This window comes from Varroa destructor, unplaced genomic scaffold, assembly GCF_002443255.2.
Source record: "Varroa destructor unplaced genomic scaffold, Vdes_3.0 BEIS01000005.1, whole genome shotgun sequence".
Classification (NCBI taxonomy): Eukaryota; Metazoa; Arthropoda; class Arachnida; order Mesostigmata; family Varroidae; genus Varroa; species Varroa destructor.
This window is the reverse complement of record NW_019211458.1, coordinates 654,366-664,576: the sequence shown is the minus strand read 5'-3', so window position 1 is coordinate 664,576 and position 10,211 is coordinate 654,366. Positions and strand designations below refer to the sequence as shown.

The 10,211-nt window shown below is 39.5% G+C and overlaps 3 protein-coding genes across 7 annotated transcripts; 2 read left to right on the top strand and 1 right to left on the bottom strand.

The window, feature by feature from the left end:
- The first annotated feature begins 42 nt into the window (after positions 1-42).
- On the top strand, positions 43-5,354 carry LOC111250682 (proteasome subunit beta type-6-like). Of its 2 annotated transcripts, none has more exons than XM_022806268.2 (4): positions 43-184; positions 3,317-3,546; positions 4,140-4,310; positions 4,804-5,354. In XM_022806268.2, the coding sequence occupies exons 2-4, from the start codon at positions 3,340-3,342 to the stop codon at positions 5,065-5,067; spliced, it is 642 nt and encodes a 213-aa protein (XP_022662003.1). In that variant the 5' UTR covers positions 43-184; positions 3,317-3,339; the 3' UTR covers positions 5,068-5,354. The 2 variants fall into 2 exon arrangements, with proteins under 2 accessions (XP_022662003.1, XP_022662004.1); XM_022806269.2 differs by lacking the exon at positions 43-184 and adding an exon at positions 252-438.
- On the top strand, positions 46-2,618 carry barc (RRM1_TatSF1_like and RRM2_TatSF1_like domain-containing protein barc). Its single transcript, XM_022806267.2, has 2 exons — positions 46-184; positions 672-2,618. The coding sequence occupies exon 2, from the start codon at positions 678-680 to the stop codon at positions 1,866-1,868; it is 1,191 nt and encodes a 396-aa protein (XP_022662002.1). The 5' UTR covers positions 46-184; positions 672-677; the 3' UTR covers positions 1,869-2,618.
- Positions 5,355-5,650: 296 nt separating the features above from the next.
- On the bottom strand, positions 5,651-10,076 carry LOC111250684 (uncharacterized). 4 transcript variants are annotated; one of them, XM_022806272.2, is made up of 4 exons: positions 8,820-10,076; positions 8,223-8,406; positions 7,578-7,800; positions 5,651-7,209 (listed from the first exon to the last, which is right to left on the bottom strand). In XM_022806272.2, exons 3-4 carry the CDS (start codon positions 7,762-7,764, stop codon positions 7,031-7,033), a joined length of 366 nt encoding a protein of 121 aa, XP_022662007.1. In that variant the 5' UTR covers positions 7,765-7,800; positions 8,223-8,406; positions 8,820-10,076; the 3' UTR covers positions 5,651-7,030. The 4 variants fall into 2 exon arrangements, 2 of the variants coding, with proteins under 2 accessions (XP_022662007.1, XP_086847829.1); XR_015329443.1 differs by having other exon boundaries at positions 7,578-8,406.
- Between the last annotated feature and the right edge of the window lie 135 nt (positions 10,077-10,211).

Sequence of the window (10,211 nt, the reverse complement as noted above, 5' to 3'; positions counted from 1 at the left end):
TGTTCAAATTTGAACGACACCTGGTCATTGCCAGTCAAAAACAGCTCTAAACGCTAATACACTATTTCATAAAGATTTTTTTTGGATTTCGAAATTGGCTGCGGTCCGAATAGTTCGTGTGGTATCCTTAGCTTATTAACCGAAACCACTGGTGTTTTGCAAGTCAGCCGATAACTTGAATTGGGTAAGAAATTTGAAATTTTAAAATAAATCTTAATAAGATGTGCTAACATGAGCTGAATTCGGCTGACACTTTCCAAACCAAGCAAGTGCGAGTTTTTTTAACTTAAATATGCTCGACGTAGATAAGAAGTCGATGCAACAACACTTGCCATTCCACGATACAGCACCAATCAAACAACGATCTATTTACTAAGGACCGTCAACTCATTTTGGTGTACTTATTTGTGTTGAAAGTGCGACACTCAGCTCATGCATGTACGTAGAGTTACACCCAAGCTTATCGTTTATAGAACCGCAACTGGACACAGGTTGAAAAAACTTGAGTTACCCGCATAGTTATTATATTAAAAGCATTTCTGTATGTGCGCTCTCCGTGAATCGTCTATTCTACTAAATTTTAGCCTCATTGAGCCTTAATTGTAAGTATAGTGCATAACTGCAACGTAGAAGAACATTGGGTCCACAGGGCTCACTCTTGCCATCCGCAGGTGCTGATGGAGGACGAAGACTTCGAGCACCAGCTGAGGCTCGAGCAGCAGGAGAAGGCTCGAGCAGAAACGGCGGCGGAAGCAGACCCATATACGTACAAAGATCCTAATGACGGAACCGTCTATGAGTGGGATCATGAGAAACGAGCATGGTTTCCCAAGATCGACGACGACTTCATTGCAATGTACCAATCAAATTATGGGTATAGTGATTCTGGTAAAATGAGTGCAGGTGATACAAAGGAAAACGAAAAAGAGCAGCCTGAGAATCTTGATTACGCGCAAATCGCTTCAACAGACGCTCCTTCAACAAGTCACAGTACCGAGACGCCATCTAGTTCGGCAACGATTGGGGCGAAAAATGTAGCTGGTTCGCAAATCTTAAAAAAGAAAGGTCTTAAAAATAGCGGCTCAAAAAGGCCGGTTTCCTGGTTTGAATTAGACGACGCTCATAACTCAAAAGTTTACGTAAGCGGATTACCAGTTGAAGATTTTGACGAAGAAAAATTTGTTGAATTGATGTCTAAGTACGGAATGGTTTTTAAAGATGAAGCAGGCCGATTTAAAGTGAAGCTATACCGTGGAACAGATGGAAAACTAAAGGGTGACGGGCTGTGTACCTATATTAAAGTGGAGAGCGTTCACTTAGCCATCAACTTATTAGATGGAACTAAAATAGGCGACAAACAGATACACGTTGAAAGAGCTACGTTTGAGATGAAGGGTCAGTTCGATCCCAGTAAGAAACCTAAACAGCTTAAAAAAAAGGAAAAAGAGAAGCTCAGGCGGAAAATCGACAAGTTGTTTGCGTGGAAACCGGAAAAGCTCCGAGGAGAGAGAAACAAGTGTGAGAACACAGTAGTTCTGAAAAATTTCTTTGAGCCGAAGGACTTCGACGAAGATGCCCGACTCATTCTGGAGTACCAAAAAGACCTGCGGGACGAATGCGAAGAAAAATTCGGTGGCGTCAAAAAAGTCGTCATTTACGATCGTCATCCTGACGGCGTAGCTACTGTCACTTTCAATGAGGTGGAACACGCTGATGCTTGTATTGCCATGATGAAAGGGCGTTTTTTTGCTGGTCGCCAATTACAAGCGGATCACTGGGATGGGAAGGAACGATTCAAAGTAGCCGAAACAGAAGAACAGCTTGAGGAACGATTGAAAAAGTGGGATGAATTCCTCGAAAAAGAATAAAAGCGTAAAGCAAATGCCATAAAGAAAGCGGCTGATCAATAGAGTATATTATAGAAATACTTTGTGGAAAGCATTAAAAAAATCCTACGTATAATTGTCTCCACAATGTGAAAGGTTATTAGTGAAATGACAAACTAGGCCTGTATTGTTTTTTAAAGATTATTCCCGCTGTTTCTTTACTACCAGCTACTAATGAAATGACAGACCCGGGCGCTGGGCTTGTATTGTTTTCTAAAGATTATTCCCGCTGTTTCCTTACTACTAGCTATTCCTATAAATTTGATCAGCCTTGGAGCTCTGCCGTTGTCCAAACAATGTTAACTAGTTGAGAACCGCTACAGTAATATCTACAAAGAGCTACAATACGAGCAAATACAGAAAGCATCTGGTTCCTTTACTTCTGACTTGGTTTAAAAACACTCTTTTGGTGTTCATGAGAATAAATTATGAGGCATTAAAGCGGCGCCGCCAGAGATTAAGGCACAGAGCTACTGGTCTTCGGTGCGCGAAAGCAGATACACTGATATATAGATATTATTGTCATACTGTAATAATCATATTTAGCTTAGGTTCATTCCGCTAGGGTGGAAATCGTAGAAGATGTGGAACGCAAAAAACATTTTATTGCTAATATCCTATTAGCTAAATGGATGTACTGTCGGAGTTCAAACATGCCACAGGAACTTGGTCTAAAATATCATAAATAAAAAAATACTGGTAAACGTGTACTGTCTTTTTCAAACAGTTTTACTTGCACATAGTATTCATTTTCTGTCCACAAAAACTGCAAGGGATATTGTTTATTGTGCACTTATTATTAAGGTTAGTGGCAACCTTCTCTTTGAGTTGTTTATCCTAACCATTTAGCTCTCTGCTAGCGACACCCATATATAATTAAACAACAGCTTGTTCGAAAGTGATTTGGCTTAAGTATTTGTCCGCATGCCTTTCATTTCTCTGTTCTAATAGCTTTTATATAAGCCTTAGTAATAAAAAGTGAGTAAAGAAAGTGATAACTAAAATAACCAAAATCGGTGATGATTTCACAGAGTCGTCCAGCCCTGCTGTTATTTTTAGCACATGTAAAAAAATCATGTCATATTTACGGCTGAAAGGAGATTCAGAGTATTATTAAGTTGTGATCGCTCAGCCAGTGTTCATTTGGAGACAACAATTAGGAAGTACAACGATATCATACAGACAAAATGCTTAAAAAACAACTGACAGTTCGTCGTGGTAGATCATAAACATATTACTTTTCAGATTAACACAGATTATTGGAAAGGAAAAAGACTACCACCAAACCAGAGAGAAATTCATTGCATAATTCTCGGGCTTATTGCATCAGTTATTGAACACTAAAAACTGTTGGTAAATACTTTATCACTCAAAGAAGTAATTTATTAAACAAATAAAAACATTGTTGCGCTAATTCTACTTATTCTCAGTACGTCACGAGATCTCCTGGGTCATGATGCAGGCTTTTCCCGACTTAATTTATGAGCCAGTCACCATGGGCACGACGCTCATTGCCGTGCAGTTTAAAGGTGGCGTGGCAATTGCCGCTGACTCCCGTAGTGCAATGGGAACCTACGTATCCAATCGCGTTGCCAATAAGATTACCCAGATCACCGACTACATCTATTGTTGTCGTGCCGGTTCTGCCGCCGATACTCAGGTGAGCTAAATTTTAACCCACTTATCGCTGTTCTTTCTTGACATGATTTACCAGTATAACCTGATTTTTTGATAAAATTTTTTACTGCTATTTGGTCTAACAAAATTAGCAAAATTGGAGTTTCTAATTTAATAGGCCGTATCTAATGAAAGTATCTAATGAAACTCTAATTTCTAATAACAAAATTGGCAAGAAATATCCAATTTGATTGATAAACCCACAGACATGATGACTACTATAAGTTCATATGCGTCTTTACAAAACTGGTTCTAGAGTGCACATGGTTCTAAGTTCTCGTAGCTACCTTTCCTTACGCTGTATTGCTCAAGCCTGTAATAAAAACAGAGATGGCCATTAAAAGTTTTCTGTGACTCTTATTTAGAACTTTTCTACAGTACAATGTTCGAGATCGATGACTGAAGAATTTGTTTTATATATTTATATATTGGTATACCAACAGAGCAACTCCTTGACAGGAAAGGAGCTTCAGACTATTTCCGGGGGACTACTTTTTTTCTGGTTCAAACCATTTTTCGGCTTGTGTTTATCATCATTTAACAATGAAAATACCTCGTTCGCGACGTCGTTTGCAGACGCTTGCTGAAGTTGTGCAATACGAGCTGGATTTCTACGAGAGGGAAATCGGGCAACAACCTACCGTTCGTGCTGCAGCCAATGTTCTTCGTGGTCTATGTTACGAATATCGTGACAGGATGACTGCGTCCATTATTTGCGCCGGATGGGATCGCCAAACAGGGGGGCAGGTAAGAGCTTTTCTATGAGATCGCCTGGCGTTGGCACTCTTCGCGTAGCAATAAGAAAGCAATTTGCTTGTCCTCTGTGTTTATAAGAACGAAATTTTGAAGGAGGAACTTTTTATTGATTGCCGTGCTTTTTGCTATTTAGATTATACATGACATAGGCATATTTATAGCACGGCCCAATAAAGTAGCTCAGTGGTGCTCATTTGAATAATTTACCATCAACTATGGTTTCTTTAGTTTAACGGAACGCGTTCCCGTCCTCTTTGCATAAAGCTTGTTATTTTCCAATGCTTGTTTTTTTAATAGCTATAAATATGTCCAAAAGCGGCATGCTTGGCGAATAGTCATGTACATAATTGGAGTCACACTTATGTTTTCCTATGTTGGAACCTTTACTAATATGTGCCTTTCAATTAGCGTTACAGTAATTAGGAAATAAGACGCAAGTGTGTTTCAACACAAAAATACAAGTCTTCTTTTTTTTTTTTTATAGATATATAACATCTCCGCGGGAGGGTCATTAGTACCTCAACGAATAGCTGCGAGTGGTTCGGGTAGCCTCTATATCACAGGCTTTCTCGACTCGCAATACAGACCTGACATGACAAAGGAGGAGTGTGCCGAATTATGCCTCAAAGCAGTTTCTTTGGCAATTAAACGTGACGGAAGCTCAGGAGGTGTATGTCGCTTGGCTGTTATTACCGAAGACGGAGTCGAGAAACGAATGATTCCCAACGATCAACTCCCTCAGTTCTAGATGAGATACTATCAGAGTTAACTTCGATAATAACTACATGAATATAAAACATACACACTGTATGTACTAAAGGGGAGTTTTTGGTGCAAATATGGTAAATAATTTGAAAAAGTTATTTGTGGACAGAATAAAGCAGAGCGCTTTAATCGAACGATTACAGTGAAAAGCTGACACAGCAGCGAACCTTTGAGACAGGTCGTGTGAGACTGAGTGTAGACATTCGACCAGAATATTGGTATATATTTTACTATTGAATAAAGGAACCACCTGTCTCATATTAATATGTAGTACTTGGAATTTTAATGAATGGAGTTAAGTATTTATCAATGAAGTAACTCATTTTTGCAGCAACTGTGCATATATATATAAGCCGCTTAGTTAGTGCATACTTTAATGACGCTGATTGTTCTTGCTTTGCGAGTGAACTACGTAGGAAATATACGTAGTAATACAAAGTATAAAAGTTGGAAGAAGTAGCTTTTTTATAATTACGAATATGTAGTAAATACAAATTGTGACGCGCGATGAAACTGATTAGAAAAGATGAAGATTTCTATCTTAAAGAGACGGAATACATGGGCCATTCAGTTTTACACAGTACCTCGGGATTTATTTCTTTAGAGTAGTCACTTCTATCAATGAGTTATGTTGTTGCACGATGCAATATTGTTGAACGATATTTAGTACATGACGAAGCTGGCGACATTCCGGAGAATCTAGTTGTCCAATGCACTATTCTTCTTCAACACAGGCAATAATTGCAAAGTGCTTTTTTTTTTCCATACTTCCGAAATACGTCGTTAAGAAACAAATTAGTTACCAGCTTCTCACTTGACCCTAACTATTTTGTCGATAAGTCCTAATTGAACATCTTGGCAAAGAAGCGGTAAACGCTGCACAGACCATTGATCATCGCACTGGAAGCACAGATTCTGTCCGTCGTGGTCATCTCTGCCTTTTTCTGTTCGCAAGTCTTAAGTGCATTTTCTAGCAGGAACGTCATTTGCCAGCATACCACTTGGGCGCCCAACACAAACGAAAATGCGATGGCAGCAGCGATTAGCGTCGCTAGACTCCAACAGGAATTACTTAAGTCGTATTCATTGAGCGTTCGTTCGGAATGATCCTGTGCCAAGCTTGTCGTATCACAACTGCTGCAGAAATATTTGATGCCGCATTCGTTAGACTGGTCCAACGTATCCGCCGTACACGAGTTTGGGTAATCCAAGCAGATCGTGACGTGTGAAAGTCCCTTGTCAGTTCCACTTTGAAGTTCCATGTCCGTAGAAAGAACAGAACCTGGATTTGGTGGGTACTTGGTGAATACACGAGTTATTCGAGATCGTGCAGAATATTTCGCTACACAACAGACGCTGCTGCCCAATAACTGGTATTCCTCTGGTGCATTTGCATCAACACCGACTTTAGTAGACAATACGTTTTCATTATTCTTTCCATGCATCGTTTCAACTATTCGGCGAACCGACAACTAAGTGATCGGCCTCCGCCTACAATCAGTACAATTTATCTCGAAGCCCAACAGAATAGTGTTTTAGAACGGGAGAGTGCAGCCGCGCCACGTTCCGTCTATTGACTAAATTTGGAAGTGGGTTATACACAGTCGTCCCTGCGATCGACGACAGAAACACTTTGTTAAACAAGTCGATCAATTTTGGCGTAATGAAGAATGTACTATAATTGATACGACATAGGCCTTTCTAGCTCGCTTATAATTAGTTCGATGGCGTGGCTTCATTTGCATTTCACGATAGAAGCCTCAGTTCATAGTAGCACTCATTTTATTTGAAATACTAACTTTATCCACTCACTAGGAGCAATACTCTCGTATCGACCATAAAAACGTCTAGCGCGGGTAGGCCTTTGAACTTCAAGATGGCGTTGAACCGTTAGCGCCGCCCGTTTCAGCAGTCACATTCGTCTGTTGCTCTCTACTTTGCTGTTTTCAGCCGAATATGTATAAGAGAATATGTTTCTGAACTTCATCGCGCTGATCGTCGGCTAACTCGTTAATCAATTTGGTGATATACTGGCTGAACACAGATCCAAGCGAGCTTCGATCTTCAGGCACTTGTTGAACGACGACAATCGAACTCTGCGAAAAACCGCTTTCACCCTGAATTCCTGGTAATAAACGCAAGAACATACTACTTAATAATGAGACAACTGGCTAACATCAGCTGCGCTTTGTGATAATACAGACATGGCTTTAATGAAGACAACAACCTATGAATGCTTGTACCTTATGCTCTGTCTTGTTTGACATCTTCAAGGCTAACTAAGCAAGCTTTAAAGCACATCTCAGAGTTTCCGTTCATGGAAAAATCTATCCAAGTCTAAATAAAGTACTGATATGTGAGTGATATGTAATCCTCCTAATTAACCTTTCGGTGCAGCGTGAACACGCCGTGGCCAGTATTGAGTATTTACACTTTATGGACTGTACTAACACGCATCACATGATTTAGTTAATATGGACTCGTATTACGTACCTTTATTTGGTTGGATCACTCTGACTTTGCCGCCGAGGCACTTTTCAAGAGCTCGATTGAGAGGGGCACATGTATTATCCTTGGAAAAAACTTGATCCATGACTTTGAAATACGGTGACATTTTTGCCCCTGGTACATGTTTGTTAGACATTAGCATCGCCTTGACTGCCACGTGTTGCTTTCGCATGAACTTGATTTTATTATCAACCTGTAATCTCGCTCACTGAAAAACTTGAAATCTTTCAAAAAAGTTTTATCGTGCTGAATGACAAGATTCTTTAATTATAATAAATATAATTTATTGTTATTTATTTACTGTTGTGCAGTACTTAGCGATGTTAAGCAGTCATGTTTTATAACCGGCTAAGATATTTACTCAAGTAAAGACATAAAATTGTTTAAAAATTCAATTGCTGCCACGAATCCAGCTAACAGGTCAACGTAGCCACACTAGCTTATTAACGAACCCGTGTTGATAACGATAATCGATATAGTGCTCAAGTTACGAAAGCACAGAGTGCATCATCTAATGACAGTAGCGTCTCATTCTTCTTTGTTTATTTATATTATTTAAATCTTATATTTAAATCACACACACTTATGCAAGATATGCAATTCGTCTACACAGAACGTTAGCTTTTTCACCTGTTTGGCCGTTACGGACACGCCTGTCCTGCTGTGGACTTCTTCAGCCACCTGTTTATGCCTACACCAGCTTCGTGCATTAAAGCCACATAGCATTCTACCAGGACCGGGATCAGTTCCGGAGTCCACATAAGCATTCCGGCGTTAGCACCACCTCGATGGTCTTCCTCCCCCGTAAGATCCCCTGCTCACAAATTTGAAACAGTGGCAACGTATGCATCATTCAGGTTCCTGTCATTAAACCAGCCAATTATCGCGTTTCTCTTGTTTCAATCATGTCTCTTTTGTAAAATACGGCCAGTAAATTACGAGGCAAACAATTAAGCTATATAAGAGGTCTGTTACGGGAAGAATAAATTTTCCTAGCAACGTGTATTTCTTAGGCAGCAAACTGATGCTCTACGAACAATCGTAACGTTCTGAGATCTAATCTCACGACTAGCTGAACATTCCTTCACTGAGAAACGGTACGTTATTAAACAACTTATTTTGAATATTTTTAATTAAGTGTACCAAGTCTAGTCGTTTTGTTCGTGTAGCATGTTCTTCTTAAAGCTTCGTAGAAGGCAGATTTTCGGAACTAGCAAATAAACGCACCAGAGTTTTGTTTCTGAATCAGAGTCGAAACTATTCTCGGAGTTGTTGGTGGAGTCGAGATGGTCGACGCTGTCGTAACAGTAGTGTTTGTTGTTAGTAGAGTTGTTATTGCAACTTTTGCGACGGTAGATGTTGATGGTGCGTTTAATGTGGAGGTTTGGGTTAGATCTTGAAAATGCTGACTTTGCGAAGAAGTCGATGCTTGCGTGACTTGTAGTTGACTTTTGTGTGGATCAAGAACCTGGGCAATGGCGGCCATGTGTGTGTGAGGACCAGCGGCGGCCTACGTATGAAGAAATTCTAGTGCATTTTGGGATATTAACGGAGCAGCACACATGCCGGCCGCGTTTCCACTGTCAATAGCTGGAAGGAAGTAAGAAATGGCTTTTTTCGTGTAGATTTGTTAATACCACTATAAACTATCTGGTTTGTTTTAAGGTGTAGTACTTCAAGACCCGCTGCACTTAGGATTTTGTAAACTACTGTCGAATGAAGTCCAAAGTTTCGACAGAACTATCGCTTCTTAGCAACAAAGACAATTGCACTACGGAGTCATCACATCATCACTTATTGCATTGAAGTTATGTTGCATCGCGTAAAATGTGGTTAACGTGATCTGACACGAGATAGAGTATTTTATAAACACAGAACTAATCAATAGTAAGCGTAGATATTGACGCATGTCCGATGAAACAAATTTTATCTGCGTATTAGAAAAGGTTTAGCAACGGTAATTTCGTAGGGAATAACGTGCCCAGATAAGGGAATTGATGACTCATATCTCTTATAAGCTCCGCTAAATTGTACCAATATTGAGATACTCACAACGAATTTCAGCTTGACTTTGATTTTTTCTATATACTATGGTACCTACATTTAGTCCGGCTCCTTGATTGCATCTTACTTAGATTTATTTTCAGGTTCTTACCACGTCATGCCAAGGCCGAAAATGCATTTTTGTTGCAAAGTGATTGAGATGAATTCTATCGCACGTTAAAGGCGTGCGAACTTTTTTCTGTGAGTTCAGTGTGTTCTCTAATGCATGCAATATGCCACACGAATTGAATCCTATTCAGCTGATCCTCTAATTATAGGTTTATTTCTTATGGATTGAAAGAAGATATATTACTAATTACGGTTAAATACTCTAACCAAGTTACTCTTCGTATAACAGTTTCGGCACTTGAAGACTCCGTACACGAAAGTTAAACTTAATAATACATACAGCATCAGTATTGCTGACGTGCCTATCGCTATTGTGTTTATACTGTATCGTTTATGCTAGAAGCTTGAACTCAAAAAAATCATTTCTAAGCTAAGCACAGTATGCCGTCTTCAGATACAAATTTGAGACGGAAAAGGATAAGAAATATAAATACAAAACACATAATA

Excerpts from the sequence above, each read along its gene's own strand:
- barc (XM_022806267.2), top strand. The coding sequence starts at position 678 with ATGGAGGACGAAGACTTCGAGCACCAGCTGAGGCTCGAGCAGCAGGAG.
- LOC111250684 (XM_086991703.1), bottom strand. The coding sequence starts at position 7,764 with ATGCGAAAGCAACACGTGGCAGTCAAGGCGATGCTAATGTCTAACAAA. Across the intron at positions 7,210-7,577 it reads AGTGATCCAACCAAATAAAG|GAATTCAGGGTGAAAGCGGT; the intron begins GTACGTAATACG and ends GTTTATTACCAG.
- LOC111250682 (XM_022806268.2), top strand. The coding sequence starts at position 3,340 with ATGATGCAGGCTTTTCCCGACTTAATTTATGAGCCAGTCACCATGGGC. Across the intron at positions 3,547-4,139 it reads GTTCTGCCGCCGATACTCAG|ACGCTTGCTGAAGTTGTGCA; the intron begins GTGAGCTAAATT and ends CGTCGTTTGCAG. Across the intron at positions 4,311-4,803 it reads ATCGCCAAACAGGGGGGCAG|ATATATAACATCTCCGCGGG; the intron begins GTAAGAGCTTTT and ends TTTTTTTTATAG.